Source organism: Colletotrichum lupini, chromosome 1 (genome assembly GCF_023278565.1).
Source record: "Colletotrichum lupini chromosome 1, complete sequence".
Taxonomy (NCBI): domain Eukaryota; kingdom Fungi; phylum Ascomycota; class Sordariomycetes; order Glomerellales; family Glomerellaceae; genus Colletotrichum; species Colletotrichum lupini.
This window is the reverse complement of record NC_064672.1, coordinates 7,992,854-8,009,740: the sequence shown is the minus strand read 5'-3', so window position 1 is coordinate 8,009,740 and position 16,887 is coordinate 7,992,854. Positions and strand designations below refer to the sequence as shown.

At 54.0% G+C, this 16,887-nt stretch overlaps 2 protein-coding genes across 2 annotated transcripts; both read right to left on the bottom strand.

The window, feature by feature from the left end:
* Positions 1-317: 317 nt before the first annotated feature.
* CLUP02_02310 (C6 zinc finger domain-containing protein) lies at positions 318-2,103 on the bottom strand (the record flags this gene model as incomplete). Its single annotated transcript, XM_049281342.1, has 2 exons — positions 318-1,823; positions 2,044-2,103. The coding sequence occupies 2 exons, from the start codon at positions 2,101-2,103 to the stop codon at positions 318-320; spliced, it is 1,566 nt and encodes a 521-aa protein (XP_049137299.1).
* Positions 2,104-2,650: 547 nt separating this feature from the next.
* CLUP02_02309 (uncharacterized protein) lies at positions 2,651-16,882 on the bottom strand (the record flags this gene model as incomplete). Its single annotated transcript, XM_049281341.1, has 2 exons — positions 2,651-16,300; positions 16,355-16,882. The coding sequence occupies 2 exons, from the start codon at positions 16,880-16,882 to the stop codon at positions 2,651-2,653; spliced, it is 14,178 nt and encodes a 4,725-aa protein (XP_049137298.1).
* Positions 16,883-16,887: the final 5 nt, after the last annotated feature.

The window sequence follows — 16,887 nt, the reverse complement described above, 5'->3', positions numbered from 1 at the left end:
TCGACACTGGCCTACTATCGACACAGGTGCGAGTGACCGATAGTTCTCTCAATCGAGAAATTGCAGTAGTCTTGAGCCGGTTGCAAGCCATATTGTGGCTTGCCAACAACTCCCGGCAACCGTTGGCATTGAAGTCAAGGTATTGTATACGTACTTCCAATCCAGGTCCATCTGACTTATGTGTGAGTTGAGCTGTACACCAGTCAATACTGGAAATGATACAGATATTCACAGGTTTCATCCAAGAAGATACATGTAAAACCTGGGCGAGACCTCAACAAGAATGGTTCGAGTAGTGTGACAGGTGAGATAAGCACTTACCAGTCTGCCTGGAGGCCCATCATTGTGTTTGCGACTTCAATCGGTCGTGGGATACGGCCGTCGCGGCTCAGCCGGCCCAAGCAGTCGAGAGCGAATCGCCGGGCGTCTGGGGGCGTGATGGATATCTCAGCAATGACCGATAATGGCCAGATCAAGCATCTCGCCGTCACGGAAAATCGGTCTTCCGTTGTCTCTAGATATTCGCCACAACTGGCGAGTACCTCGACCACCAGAGTTGACATTTTCCGCGTCGCGGCCTCCTGCATGGCAAAGTAGTCTACACTGGCTGATGTCGGCCCCTGAGCGAGGATCAAGGATGCCTGCATCCAAATAAGGTCGTTGAGAAACATGCGAATGATCCTTAAGGAGTTCCAGTACCGCAACGCTCGAAGGGAAGGATAGCGGAAAGATATTCCCTTGTATGTCATTGGTGCCTTCTCATACGGGTTCCTTGCCGTGAACCTCCACTCTGCCGAGACTTCTTGCCCAAGCTTCGCTGTCGCCGCGTCCAGATCCAGAGCTTCGACAAGAACCTCATGTCTCTCTGAGTCCTCCAAATAGGCTATTCTTGACCGTAGCATGGCGACTCTGTCGAGAACAGGGGTGACTCTGAGGAAGGGATCGTTGTGATCAAGATACGGCTGCGCATCATCGTAAAGCGCTATGAATCGGGTCGGGACAGGTGTTTTACTGTGCGCGCAACTCGTGCGGATGTTATTTGCAGAGTGAACAAAAAGCTTGCGGCCGAGGGCGGTCTCGAATTGCTGACTTCCACGCAGGCGTAATAACTCTACGGATCCAAGCGTGTGCTGGTTCCAGCTATCCATAGACTGCTGGCCGGAAAAGACGATAGCCTCGAACAGTCCCAGGAGCAGAACGGCAGCTAGAGTACTATCCTCGACGGCAAGTTTCGGAGAGCTAAGTGCTTGATTCGTTTGACATAGTGCGCTGGCGTATTGGACTCTAGCCTGCTTCATGAGTTTTGGATCCGATATCTTCAGCGACAGACTTGCAAAGCTGGCAGCCAGTATTGACGCTGACATGGCATCGTTTCCTGTCAATCCATAAGGGCAGAGTTTAGGTAGATAATCAAATGGCGAAGTCGCTATGTAGTCGGTCATGAAATAAGTGCGTGCTAAATCCTTGATAGGCGACGAGATTGTTCGATAGCGAACCACCTCACCGTCGGACGGTGGAGTTGAGGACGATGAACTTGATGGAGACCAGTGATTGACCAAAGCCCCAACAGCTTGCCTTGGTGTGGCCGCTATGGTTGGAGTACCGCTCGAACCTGCATGTTGCTTCTGCGCATCTGCTTCCGCCACTGATTGCGATTGCTGCTTCGTTTTGGCGGGCAAACGCCTCCTTGGTTTCCTGTTCTGGACCTTAAAAGCAGCGTTGGCGGTTTCGTCTCTAAAGTAGAATTCCGAAGGATCCCTGTAGCCGGGGCAAACTATCTGCTTTCGGGAGCACTGGGTACATCCGGGCTGCAGGCGATCACACTGCAGAACGAGAACGGAAAGAGACAAATGTCAGCCTTGGCTCATATCCGAAGAGTGTGGTTCATGTTGGTTGTTATAACGCGCTGGACAACAGCACACAGAAGTGTGCGTGCCGTGGTGTCGTACAGACCGCCAGAGGGACTGACGGGTCGAGGCTCGGGGCTGAAGATACGAGCGGACCAGTCGGAGGGGGGATTTAGGAACAAGATGGAGTACGAACCCTGAGTCTTCCCTTGCGACAGGGGTAGCACGCCTCTGACGGCCGGCCCAAAAAGACCATTCTCAGTTTTCGGTTGGACTTGGGGAAACGAATTGTGTCGGACGGTGGTGCGTAGGGGCCGAGACACACTGCAGCAACCCTCAAGAGAGACACACTGGCGATATCTTGAGGCAGATGGAGATGTGGTGTCGATACTTTCCTGATTGTGGCTGTGTTTGGGGGCCATCATTAACGTTGAAAGACCGTCGGGATACGGCCGGAAAAGCGGCATAAAGTCGTACATCTTGGCATTGTCGAAACACGATCCCCATTTGGTATGGTCGCGCTTTATGAACAAGCACAACTGGAATTCAGTCTTCACAACTCCACATTTTAAGGCTTGTTTTCAGTTGGCGCAACGGACAATTCAGCTGGAACGCGAAGTTGCGGGGTCCAAAGACGGTCAATAAGGAATTAAATTTACGCCAAGCTCCTATCTACCGCGCAGAGGACCAAACGCCATCCTAGCAGTCAAGCACTGCTCTCGGGAGACAACCAAGACATTTTTTCTCCTTCTTTTAACAGAGATATAAAGAAAAGAATAACACGGTAATTACAAGCAAAAATCTCAAAAGCCCAGAGAAGCAAGCAAGCCTGCTTGTGAGTCCCTCGTCGGATGCTGAAGAAGTTGCTCAAGATCGAGGAACACGTCCAGGCTTTCATATATGCCCTTCAAAGCCACAGCGACGAGGTTGTCATTCCACACCTCGAACATGGAGGTAGGGGTTTCTTCTGACGATGTGTCTCGGGAATGAGCCTTTTGCAGCAAGCTCCACGCCTGGTTGACGACGGCACGTGCATGCTCGTCAGGACTCTGCATGTCGGAAGACGCGACAGACTCATCGTCATTGCCAGATGGGCCGCCCGGCAAGAGTGGCACATTGTTCGTCCTCGTCTTCTGGCTTCGAGTGTCAGGAAGCGGTGCTTCCGAGTCCCAGTGGTGGCCGAAGTGCTCAATAGCGACACACAGTGCCTGCAGAAGAGTTTCGGCGGTGTTGTGGTTGATCGTATTGAGGGCGTGGGTAAGCTCAATACTCAAAAGGCCCTCCGAGGGGCGGGAAGTCGTGATGATCCAGATAGCAGCAGCATTCGAGGTACCTCCCTTGGCGCTCAATTCAAAAGGTAGGTCAGGCGTTGTCTCGTTCAGCTCGGCGGCCAATGGGATATTCTGGTGCTGGACGATGGACGCGCCCGCGAAGGAGGTCCGGGCTGGCCAAGACGTGGCTCCCGTGATGATGCGACGGAATCCAACGTGCTCATGCTCCATGCTCTTGGTGTGCTGAGCGTGGACGGCTTGCAGGAAAGTGCGCGTGCTGGTATTCTTCAAGATGTTGTTGACGCGGACAGGAGACAGATTGACGCAAGGTCCCACCACAGACTCGATGCCAGGGACCGGAGCGAAGCGACCAGACACAAGGCAACCAAAGACAACGTCAGATAGACTCGAGTGCTGGGCAAGGACGATGGCCCAGGCGGCTTTGAGAACGCTAGCGAAGGTCACGCTGGCCTGAGAAAGATTTGGCAAGGTCACAAGTCGAGTAATGTGACCCTCAATTCCGTCATTGGCGGTGATGGCAGCAGGGGTAATGACTGGAGTCATTTGCGAGTTGTCAAGGAGGCGTCGCCAATATGACAAGGACTGTCGAGAAGGAAGAGCCTGGATACTGGAAGAGAACTTGGCGAATGAGACTTCGGGAGCTAGCTCACTGCGCTTCAGAGCCTGAGAAAGCGTCTGAAGGAGAAGTGGGAAGGACAGGCCGTCGTAGTGGGTGTGAGCAAGTCTCATGACAAGTTGGGTTTGCGAGGCGGACTCGACGATGAAGAACTTGGTAGGAATCTCATCGGAACCCAAGCGACGAGCCTCGTCAGTCTCGATCAAGCGTGTCGTGAAGGAGACAACGTCATCCGAAGTGACGCGGAAGAACTCGAAAGCGGGCTGGAAGGAGGATTCCGAAGCAGCAAGCTGCCAGAGTCGGCCGTTGGCGAGCTTGAGCTTGGTGCGAAGGATCGAATGGTGCTGAACCAGTTGTGTGCACGCGTTGCGGATGCGTTCATGACTGAAGCGATCGAGGAAGCGGAGTACGAAGTAGTTCACGAAGCCGCGGTTTCGGAGCTGAGAGAACTCGAATGCAAGAGCCTGGAAGTCTGAAGCGGGTGTGATGTGATACTCGGCTGGACTGCTTGAAGAAGTCTGTGTCGTGGAAGACACTTCGGTACTAATGGCGATGTCGGCGATGGCAACTTGCAGGGCCTCACCATCATCAGTATGCTCAGCGTCTGGGGTGAGATCTTGACTACCGCCAAGATCTGACCACTCATCTGTCGAGGACGAACCATCTGTGCGATCTTCATCCCCTTGGAGATGGCGACACAAACTGGCCAAGACGGGATACTTGAAGACATCAGAGACACGGAGCGTGAGACCACCCTCAGCCAAGATTGGCACGAGGCGCATAGCCGTGATGGAATCACCTCCAAGACGGAAGAAACTGTCCCGGATGCCAATTTTACTCGTATCAAGTCCAAGGACCTGTGCCCAGGCAGACACCATGCTCTTCTCTAGAGAAGAGCGAGGAGCTTCTTTGACACCTTGAACGCCACGAAGAAGTTCCAATTGCTTGACAGTAACATCTGCGACGATGGCCTGTAGCCTGCGGCGATCGACCTTGCTCGACGAGGTGAGCGGGATTGCGTCAAGAGGGATATAGAGCGTTGGAACCATGTACAGCGGCACTGCGTGAGACATCTCCACGGTTGCCTTCGACCAAGATTGAGCGAAGGCCTTGACTGCTTTGCTGTCGAGTGGGAGCATGGATCCAAGGGAGTTGCCCGACGCCTTACTGCTCGAAGGAACGACAAATGCAACCAAGGCCATGGAGTCGTTCTTCTGCTGGGGGAAGCTAACGATATCGGCGACGATGTGGCACTCAGGCATAGCGCGACGCATATGATGTTCAACTTCGCTGAGCTCAATGCGCTGGCCCCTGAGCTTGGCTTGGTTGTCCTTTCGGCCAATGAACAAGATGCCACCATCTGAGTCGTATCTTACAATGTCGCCGGTCTTATAGAAGCGTCTGGCCCTACTGCCAGGATTGGGGAAAGCTCGAGTCCAGGCAAGGTCCTGCACGAAGGCGGCGCGGGTCTTCTCTTCCTGATGAAGATACCCGCGAGCAAGACAAGGTCCCTCAATGAGCAGTTCTCCAGGCGCGCCAACGGGTGCCAGCTTGTTCGGATCTTCGGGGTCCACAATCCAGCAGATACAACCAACACCTCTTCCAATGCGTCCAGGCTTGTGATTGTTGGACTCCAAGACGCACACAACGGTGCACTCGGTTGGGCCATAACCATTACTGACACGGCGGCCCTCCCATCGCTGAATATCTGAGCTTGTCACAACCTCAGCACCCAGTGCAATAGCCTTGATAGCCGGGACCTCCTTGGGACGAAGTAGAGAAGCAACTCGGGGGGAGAGAGCAGCGAAGTCGACGCCATACTTCCTGACTGCTGCATTCAGATCTTCTGAAGCTTCCTCCGGCGATGGAATGCAGACACAAGCCCCAGCGAGCAGTGTGCCAAGTACCTCGAGCACAGAGGCGTCGAAAGTGTAGGAGGCGAATTGCAAGACTCGACTCTCGGAAGTGATTCCCATGGCGGAGCCGTGAGCCAAAGTGCTGGAAGCTGTAGCAGAATGAGACACCATCACTCCCTTTGGCACACCTGTGCTGCCAGACGTGAAGACAACATACGCCAAGGAGTCAGGCAGAGAGACACTGTGAGCAGGTGGCGGCGTGGTCTCTTTCTCCTCGGTCGAGTATTCCAGCGACGCTGGGAAGACTGGAGTGACAGGCAGATTTGCTAATGAGGGGAGTTTTGCCAGCTCAGGTGAAGTGAGAAGGACGCTGATCCTGGCTTCTTCGACGATGAACTTGAGGCGGCTTTCAGGCTGAGCCGCATCCAAAGCAACGAACGCACCGCCTGCCTTTAGGATACCAAGCATGATAACTGGAATCCATTTAGACTTCCCGTGGCTGAAGGCAACCACAGTCTCGGCGCCAATGCCAACTCCCATGCTGCGGAGGCGATGGGCCAAGCCATTGGAGAGTCTGGTCAAGTCGGCATATGACAAGTCGCCATCCCAGGCACTGACAGCGGGTGCCGAGGAAGGGTTGCGACCGATGATGGTATACACGGCCTCTCGTGCTCCAGCTGGAGGACCACGAGCGTTCCATGCCTGGATCTGAGACAAGTCTGACTTGCCAGCCAGGTTCAACGCCGAGATCGGAACGTTGGGGTTTTGGTCGAGGAGTGAGGCGGCATGCCCGATCTGGTGCAAGATGCGGCGCATCTCGGGGGGATCAATGATGCGACTGTCATAGGTGGCAGACAATTCAAGCTCATTGTTCTCGACCGTCGCTTCAATGCCTAGTGGGTAAGTCTGAGGTGAAGCAGCCTCATCGCGTCTGGAGGTGTTGCTGAGCTGGTCACCAAAGAGACTCTCGCAAGCAGGGCTATCGTCGTCTCTCTCAGGCTGGACGACAAAGATGCTCTGGAATTGACACGATAGCTTGGCCGACTCACTGATCTTGGCAATATTGACCAGACCCATCTGCTCAAAAGGCATCATCTCCGTGGCCTGGCGCTGGGCGTTCTGGAGGAGCTCTTCTGCTGTCATATTGGCATCCCAGGACAAGCGGACTGGTACAGTCGTAATAGTTGGGCCAACGATAGTCTCAACACGAGGGACAGGAACATTGCGGCCACTCAATGTTGTGCCAAAGACAACATCAGAGGAACTGGTGTACGTCCCAACGACGATGGCATATGCCGCACGTAACAGAGTCGAGACGGTAACTCCATCGCGTTGCTGTGACTTCCACGACAGATTTACCTTCTCGGACCTGTCGGCTCGGAACTCCAGAGAAGACCCATGAGGGACAGCAGGGAAAGGAGAAGCGCCTGCTTCGTCAAAGTAAGACTTCCAGAATGACTGAGCAGCGGTGGCATCAACTCCCTGGATGTGCTTGATGAATGTGTTGAAAGCAGGAGCCTCAGGGAGCATCACTTCCATGTACGCTGTGGCAACCGCCTCCTTGATGATGGGCATCGACCAACCATCGTACATGGCGTGATGAGCAGTCCAGATGAAGATGGCATCATCTGCCGGGTTGGTCGGCAACACAAGACCGTACCTGCTGAGAGCCGTACCCAGGCCCATTGTCTCTTTCTCATCTTGGGCAAGGTACTCCTCCAAAGAGGACGCCGTGCGCCATCGCATTGCCTGTTTAGTGCTGATCACCGCCTGGAGAGTTCCATAGGTGTCCAGGTGCACGAGTTGGGTGCGAAGAATGGGGTGGATGTTTGCGACGTACTCCCACGCTTTCTGGAACCGGCTCACGCGAACACTGCGCAGGCGGAAGATCTCACGAACGATGTAAGATCCCTCCTCCTTGACCGAGAGCGAAATGAGACCTTGTTGAAGTGGAGTGCAAGGATACAAGTCCTCGAGGGCCTCGGGAGCCACACCGCACTGCCGGGCAGCTTCCTGATGCATGAAAGTGTCGTATGCTGGAATGAGAGAAAATGGCGCAATGAGCTCAATCTCATCGCTCTCGTTGCTACTGCACCGGCAAAGATTGGCCAAAACGGGTGTCTGGAAGATGTCGGACACAGTGATGGAGATGCCGACTGATCGCGCAGCTGTGACAAGCTTCATCGCGGAGATGGAGTCTCCACCGAGGCGGAAGAAGCTGTCATTGGTGCCAATGCTCTCGGGGTCCAGCTGGAGAACGGTTGACCAAGCGGATTGCATGCGCCTTTCAACATCGTTACGAGGTGCAACCTTGGGTCCATCGCCTGTTGCTCCGCGCTGAAGGGCTCGCAAGGTGTCGAGATGCTTGTGGGGGATCTTGGCTGCGATGATCTTGAGCTTTTGCCGATCCGTCTTTCCGGAGACCGTGAGAGGCATCTTGGAGATGGGGATGAAGATCGAAGGGACCATGTAGAGTGGCACTGAGCGAGCCAGCTCAGCGACAGCGGTCGAGGCAGCTTCTCCGACTTGTTTGAGTGAATCAGCGCTTATACCAGCATTGCTCTCAATGTTCACGTCAACGCCTTCAAGGACGACAAAGGCAGCGAGGGCCTTGAGCGTTCCGCTGCCAGCCTTTTGCTGCTGAAGATCAACAATGTCTGAGCGTACAGTGGCTGATGGGAGAGCACGGCGAATGTGGAAGTCAATCTCCCCAAGCTCGATCCTCTGACCACGAAGCTTGACCTGAGTATCCTTACGTCCGAGGTAGATGAAGGAGCCATTGCTTGTCTGCCGCACCAAGTCACCCGTCCTGTAGAAACGGCGCGTTGCCGAAGGCTCATCGCTGAGTGCCCAAGCAGGACTGAAGATGAAAGATTCTGCCGTGCGCTCGGCGTCGTTCAGGTACCCAATGGCAAGACTGGGTCCTTCAATGAGGAGCTCACCAGCACACCCGATCGGTACCAGCTTGTCGATGTTATCGGCATCGACGACCCAGGCACGACAACCAACAGCGTGACCGATGCGACCACCGTCCCGAAGATCGGGATTGACGACACAGACGACAGTACATTCTGTAGGCCCGTAACCATTTTGGATGCGACATTGGCTAGACCAGCGTGAAATATCATTGTCGGTGACTTGTTCGGCGATGAAAATGATGGAGTGAAGTGAAGGCGTGTCCTCTGGGGACAGCAGCGCCAGAACGGACGGAGTAAGCATAACGGTGTTGATGGAGTAAGAGTTGATAGCTGCTGCGAGATCATCCACACGTTGAGCATCTGAAGGCATACAGATACAGCCGCCGGTAGCAAGCGTTGTAAAGATCTCAAAGATGCAGGCGTCAAATGTTAGGGACGAGAACTGTAACGTGCGACTGGAGGAGTCGACCCCAAATCGCTCAGCATGAGCCATCATACTCGAAGATGCCGCGCGGTGACTGATCATGACACCCTTGGGGACGCCAGTACTGCCGGAAGTGAAGATAACGTAGGCAAGATCTTCAGGCGACGAGAAGACTCCCTTGACGAGGGCATCACTGCCAGAAGCTCTGTGCCGCTTGACGAAGGGAGCGGCGGTGTCTGCCAAAGCAACAAGCTCCGAGGTGCATACAACATTGGGCGTGTTCTTGGATAGTCGAGTCAAGCGTTCCTCTAAGCCCTTGGAAGTCAAGACAAGGCGAGCTTTCGATAGCTTCATGATCGTTGCAAGTCTGTCATTCGGCTGGGCTGGGTCAAGAGCAACAAAAGCCGCGCCAGCCTTGAGGATTGCGAGTGCCGAGACGATGGCCCATCGAGACTTCTCGAAGCACAATAATACCATTTCACCTTGACCACTGCTACCAACACCGACACTGCGAAGTCGACCAGCAACTTGCGAAGATGCCGACTCAAGTTCCGCGTACGTCATCTCTCCGTCCCAGGCACTAATGGCAGGGCGTGTAGCATTGACCACGGTGGCAGCACCCACAAGGTCGTGCATAGTCTTCTGAATGGGGCAGACTCGTCCCTCGTTCCACTTGATGACCTGTTCATGATCGGCTGGGTTGATGAGATGGAGATCACCGATTGGCTTGTCGAGGTTCTCAGTTTCGACCAGCTGGGAGAGAATGTGTCTGAACTGCTTCGCCATTCCAGAAACGAGGAAAGAGTCCAGTAGCTTCGGGTCGTAACTCATTCGAAGGGTAACGGTCTTTGATGAAGCCCCCACGACGCACTCGACCAACAATGGCTGGGTGGTGAACTGGGCCGAAGTGTCCTCGGAAGCGTCGTAGAGCTCCATGATACTCGCGACAGCTTCGTCTTCCTCACTGTCGTCTTGTTGGACAACGAAAAGGGTACCAAACTGACAAGCAGCTTGAGCGTCCTCATGGAGACGAGAAATGTGTTGTAGGCCTGTCTGCTCAAAGGGAATCATGGTTGTGGCATCTTGCTGCACTGACTCGAGCAAGGAACGGATGGTGGTGCTTCCCTTCGAATCCCAGCGGACACGGACAGGAACAGTAGCAATGGTTGGGCCACTCATTCGATCGATGCCAGGAACAGGCGCGTTGCGGCCGTTGACTGTCATGCCGAAGACCACATCCGAATCGCCAGTGTAGCTTCGCGTGAGCAGAGCCCAAGCAGCACGTAGAATGGTTGACGAAGTGATGCCATCAATGGCGTTGACAGCGAAGCCCATACTCTCGTCATGCGTCGCACTAGGTTGAGCAGTCTGGTTCGGGAGGAGTGAAGCAGGGAAAGTGGTACTCGGCCCCTCGAGGTAAGATGACCAGAAGGTGTCTGATTCGGTCTTGTCCAACCCATTCAGATGCTTGATAAAGGCATTGAATCCTGGAATGTCCGAGTCTCCGTGCGAGATCTTGTTGTATGCCTTGGAGAGGTCGCTGAGGAGAAGTGGGAGCGACCAGCCATCATAGATACAGTGGTGCAGCGTCCAGACGAAAAAGAATCGGTCATAATAGGGGATGATGGCGTATCGGCTGAGAGGTGCCCCGAATTCGACCTCGCGAGAGTTATCGTGGGCGATGTAGTGGTCAAGGTCGATGCTCGTGTCCCAGGAGAGTGACCGAGTGGTGATGGCTTGATACATGTTGGAACCAACACTGACAATCCGTGTCCGCAAGATCGGGTGCGCCTGGACAACCTGCTCCCAAGCCTGGTGAAAGTCGGCCATTCGAATATCAGTCGACAGCACCAAAACTTGACGCATGATGTACGATCCATGCTGCTTCGCGGAAAGCGACATAAGTCCCTCCTGAAGAGGTGTGCAAGGATAGACATCCTCGACCTCCTCGGGTCGTACACCACATTGCTTAGCTACCTCAACGATGATTGATTCCTTCTCACCTTGGTTAATGAGAGAGAAAACAGGGATCTTTTCGATCTGGGACTGTTGGCCACTCGCGGCGGCTTGAGAAGCCAGATCCCTCAAGATGGGAGCTCGGAAAACGTGGGCAACAGAGATGTGAAGACCGAATTGACGTGCAGCGGGGACCATCTTCATGGCAGTAATTGAATCTCCGCCAATTCGGAAGAAGTTGTCGTCGAGACCAATCGTCTCAGTCTTGACGCCGAGAACTCCAGCCCAGACCGTCTGCATGTTGGCCTCAGCTTGGGACTGCGGCTGCTCCTTGACATCCGAGGTTCCCTGCAAGAGGGCAAGGTCTTCAGGGCTCAGTCCTTGCGCAAGTGCACGAAGCTTTCGGCGATCTGCCTTGGCTGAGATTGTCAAGGGCATTCTGTTCATGGGAACAAACAGAGTTGGGACCATGTAAGCTGGCAGAGAGCGCGAGAGATCTGCTATGAGCTTGGGTCTGATGGTAACTAGCTTCTCCACAGTCGTAGCATCTAGACATGTAGTGACTTCGGCAGATTGCTCCTCGTCGTTGGGGAAGACGATGAATCCGACGAGTGTGTCTGGAGCCTGGCTGTTGGCCTGCATTGTGGCGATCTCGGCAGATACATCGAACTCTGGGAGTGCCTGAGCCAGCTGATGCTCGATTTCCCCAAGCTCGACGCGCTGACCTCGGAGTTTGATCTGCGTATCTTTGCGACCATGGTAGAAAACAGCACCCTCGTCATTGGCGTGCACAAGATCACCAGTCTTGTAGAAGCGACGCCGTCTTCCCGATCCGTCTTTGGACCAAGCCGGGTCGAAGATGAATGACTTCGCGGTGCGCTCGGGGTCCCCGAGATAGCCACGAGCAAGGCCCGGCCCCTCGATCAGAAGCTCGCCCGGCGCACCGACAGGAACGAGCTTGTCATGATTATCCGGATCAACGACCCAAAGGTTGCAGCCCACGCCTTTGCCGATGGGAGGCTCCTCGTTGCTGCGTCTGTTGAGAGGAATAAGGGTAGATGTGACAGATGCCTCCGTACAACCATATGAGTTGAGGAGGTTGGTGCTCTCAGGCCATCGGCTGACATCACTCCCGTGAGATCGATCACCTCCAAGGATGATGGTCTTGAGGGAAGGAACTTCTTCAGGAGTGAGAAGTGAAGCAACCTTAGGGTTGAGCTCTGCCCAGTTGGTCTTGGTCCGACGGATCTCACCGGCCAGGTCGTTGATTCGTGATGCTTCCGAAGGAATGTGGAGGGTAGCACCTGCAAAGAGGGTACAGAAGATCTCTTCCGAGCTGGTATCGAAGCTGTAGGAAGCGAATTGCAGAACCTGTCCGTCGGATCGTAACCCGCTGTCACGGCCAAACTCGTACATGGCGGAGCAGAAGGCCCAATGCTCCGTCACACACCCCTTTGGAGTGCCCGTCGATCCAGATGTGAAGATGACATACATAGCGTTGTCTGGGCTGCCATTCGGTAAGGGCCTCTTGGGCAGTGGCAGCTTTAATATAGAAGCGTCACAGACGACAAGAGTGTTTACACAGCCCGATGGGAACAGTGACTCAGTCGATGGCGCCACGACAGCAACCTTGGCGCCGAGCTGCCGAACAATGACCTCTTTCCTGTCGAGAGGATGAGAGGGCTCGACAACAGCAAAAGCGCCACCAGCCTTCAAAACACCCAGCATCGCAACGACAGCCCAGATGGACTTCTCGAAGCAGATGGGGACCAAGACATCCGGCCCAACACCGAGGGCATGGAGATGACCCGCAAGGCGATCCGACGCACCATCGAGCTGAGCGTAAGTCATCACACCGTCCCAAGAGCTTAGAGCAGTGTGAGTCGAACGCAGCCTGGCTTGGTGGCGAAACAAGTCATGAGCCTGCCTCCTGACAACCGTTGGCGGTATTGCGTTCCACTCCTGTATCTGATAAATGTCTGCATCTGTGACCAGGTTCAGAGAGGAAACCTGGGACTGGGAATTGCTGCTCAGGTACAAGACCGTTTGCTGGAAAAGAGTGACGATCCTCTCTAGTCGCTCCTCATGCAGAACACGGCTGTCGAAGGTGGCAATGACGCGTAGTTGATGCTTACCCATTTCGCACTCGATCGATAAAGGATGGTCGTCGTATTCTGATGACTTGTCGCGATTCTCGACTCCAAAGACTTCTTCCAGTCTAGCTTGGTCGGCAGTGGGAGGAGGCTGTACCAAGAAGAGACAAGAGAACTGGCATGCCCCTCGAGCATCCGAGCTGATGCGCGAGATATTTTGTAGGCCGGTTTGCTCAAAATGCCGCATGTCGGACTCTTGACGTTGGACGGCCTCAAGGAGCTCCATGATTGTCATCTTCGGCTCCCAGCGAATGCGAATTGGAACGGTCGCGATGGTCGGCCCGGTGATAACGTCGAGACCTGGAATAGTTACCGGGGTATTCCTGCCACTCAAAGTGTTTCCAAAGATGACGTCCCGAGAGCCGGAATACCTGCCCGCAACTATAGCCCACGCCGTTTTCAAGAGCGTAGATGCATTCAGACCATTCGTCGGCTTCCAAGTCCAAGGAAATTCGCGTACCACGGTCGAGTCAGGCTTTGGCGTAGAGATGGAGGATGGGACTGGCGGGAAGAATGACAAGTCTGGCCCATCGAGATAGGATTTCCAGAAAGTCTGCGAAGCATTGGTATCGATGCTGTTGACGAACTTGATGAAGTTACCGAAAGGGGGAGAAGGGGCAATATTCTGACCGCTGTACGCCCTCCAGAAAGCGTCTTGGATAATGGACATTGACAATCCGTCATAAATGGAATGGTGAATAGTCCAGACGAAGACTGAGCTCCTCTGTGCCCCCGAGTCCACGTCGATCAAGGCATATCGGCAGAGTAGCGTGCCGAAAGTCATCGGCTGTTGCGCGTCTCCGGCCAAATACGCATCCAGATCGTTCCCGAAGTTCCAAGACAAAGGACCTCTGACCACAGCCTGGAGCATCCCTTGGTCCGCGGTGTTGACAAGTCTGGTACGGAGGATGGGATGTGCGAGGGCCGTGATGTTCCATGCCTCCTCGAATTGGAACATGTTGATATGGTTGGGCAGGTTGAAAACCTTCCTGCTGATGTACGCCTCTGAGGTGTCATGCTTGGATGAAAGTGAGATCAGGCCTTCTTGAAGGGGTGTGCATGGGTAGAGGTCTTCGACGTCCGCAGGAGAGGTGTTACATTGCTGAGCAGCTTCCCGGCGTAACTCCAAAGCAGCATCAAGCGGGATAAGTGAGAATGGCGCCACCTGCTTCTCAGCCGCTCTAGTCGATACTTCTGATGCAAATTTGGCTAGATCGGAAAGCTTTGGGTACCTGAAGAAGTCTGACAGGCCCAACGGCAAACCAATAGCTCTAGCCGCGCTGGCCGCTTTCATTGCAGCGATGGAGTCTGCGCCGAGCTCGAAAAAGGAGGTATTCTTTCCGATTAAGGTGGGATCAAGGTCGAGGGTCGAAGACCAGACTGATTGCAATCGGTGCTCAGCCTCAGTCTCCAGTGCTTGGACAGCCCCTTGAGCACCATGAAGGATTGACAGTTGGCTCGACGACAGTCGCTGCGCCAACAGTCTGAGCACGCGACGGTCGGTCTTCCCAGATACCGTTAAAGGTACGGAGGGAATGGGTATGAGAACAGCTGGAATCATGTAGGCTGGCAACAAACGGGAGAGCTCGACTGTGACTCGCGTCTTAGCTTCTGCCGCGGCAGCGAGTTGCTGTTCGCTGGGCTGTTCCCCTTCAGATCCGGGGAACACAACAAAGGCCACCAGAGTAGTTGAGCCCTTGGATGATGCCAAGTCCTTGACGACTTCAGCAACGGGTTCTTGGCCAGGAAGACTCTTGCCAAGGTGGTGTTCAACTTCGCCCAGCTCGATACGATGACCTCTCAGTTTCACTTGAGTGTCTTTTCGACCGAGTAGCATCAGAGTTCCGTCAGCTTCATACTGTCCTAGGTCTCCTGAGAGATAGAACCGAGCCGTGTTACGGTTCGGGAATCTGCCACGCCATTTGGGCTCGTCGATGAATGCTCGTCTGTCGACCGGTCGGTAGTAGCCTCTGGCAAGTGCAATGCTTTCGACAAGAACCTCGCCGGGCATACCAATGGGAAGAAGGATATCGTGATTATGAGGGTGGACAATCCAGATCTTGGCACCTACGGTGTGGCCCACGTTCCGACTGTCACTCTCGTGTGTTAATGAGAGCGTAGAGGTCTCCCAGATGCCCATCTCAGTGCCGCCATAAGTGTTGATGAGACTCAACTTCGGACTCAGCGAAATCACCTCCGACTTCCGCAGAGGTTCACCTCCAACGATGAGATATCTAAGAGAGGAAGCGATTGTCGGCTCGACCTGCGCGGCGACAGTCGGTGTGAGGAATGCATGCGTGACTCGAAGCTTCGCCATGCTAGCGTTGATGTCATCAACAACCTCCTGACCGTTGGGAATGCATACGCATCCTCCAGCGTAAAGGATCGTCAGAGTCTCTGACATTGTGACATCAAAGGCGGGAGAAGCAAACTGCAAGCATCGGGTGTGTTGGTCGATGTGAAAGGGTCGAAGAACGTCTCTGATGCCGTTGCAAATGGCTTGATGCTCGTGCAGGACGCCCTTGGGGACTCCCGTACTTCCAGAAGTAAAAAATGCAGTTGCGAGAGCGGTTGCGGCCACCTGAGGGAGTGGCTCCGCGTCGGTAATGCTGATCTCAGCTATTCGTGGGAGGTTTCCCATGATTTCGATATCATCCCCAAAGTCTGGTAGAGTCTCGTCGACAAAGTTGGTGATGAGGCACTTGGCCGAGACCTCATTAGCAATTGCAGCCACACGGTCTGCGGGAGCTCGAGGATCCACAGGGACAAAGACGCAGCCAGCTTTTAGAATAGCGAGCATGGCAACCATGCTCCATCGCGATTTCAGCATCTTGGAGATGATGAAGGCGCCTTGACCCCATCCCTTGGCAACAAAGTGGCGGGCCACAGCTTCGGAGTAGTAGTCTAACTCGGCGTAGGTGAAGCTACCATCCCAAGCACAGAGCGCTAAGTCTCTTGGGCGATGGAATGCATGAGCAGTGACAACGGTGTGAATGCACTCTTGACTGTCTGATTGAATGTTGTTATTCCACCTGGAGAGCTGCGCTATTTCATGGAAAGGCAACAGGTCAATCTGGTCGATCCCCAAATCCAAGCTAATGCTGGGACTGAGCAGTTGATGGCAGATGATTCGGAAAGTGGCTACCACAGCCTCCATCTTTTGCTCATGTGCTGCACCGGAGACATTGATGTGGCACTGATTTGATTCTTGATCAGACAGCACAAGTGTGTAGAAAAGCTGGAAAGTGATTAGTGATGTAGTGTCAACATGGCGTCTCTCAATTCTACTCACCTCCTCAGGAGCAATGTGGGCGATTGACGAAGGTGGCTCATCCACTGTGACGAGAAACCGGGTAGGACAATCGCTGAGTCTCAAGGAAACACCAGCATTTTCCGCTACTGTGGATTGGCTCACTTGATGTAAGACGGCGCCGACCGTGACGGGATCAGGACCACTGTGGAGATTGCGCATCGTGACATAGAGGCCATCTTCATGACTATCACTCTGATGCAGATCTGCCAGATTCACATTGTCGGAGTCTGTGTGCACGTGGCTTGTGATTGCCCATGCAGTTTTGAGAAAGGAGTTGGGCTGTAAATTGAGCCTGGAGCAGGCTTCTCGAAGGGCTTGTGATGAGACCACGAGCTTTTTCGAAGTAGACTTCATTTTTGTATGGTAAAAAGTAATTTGATGATACAGCCTACCGAAGGATTGTTGATTAGTCGTCTTAGGACAGATGGACTGGTAGAGTCGAAAAACGAGGTTCAGCGAAGAATATCGTAGTACCACGGATTTAGGCTCATGGTGAAGTGGCTTCATGCAGT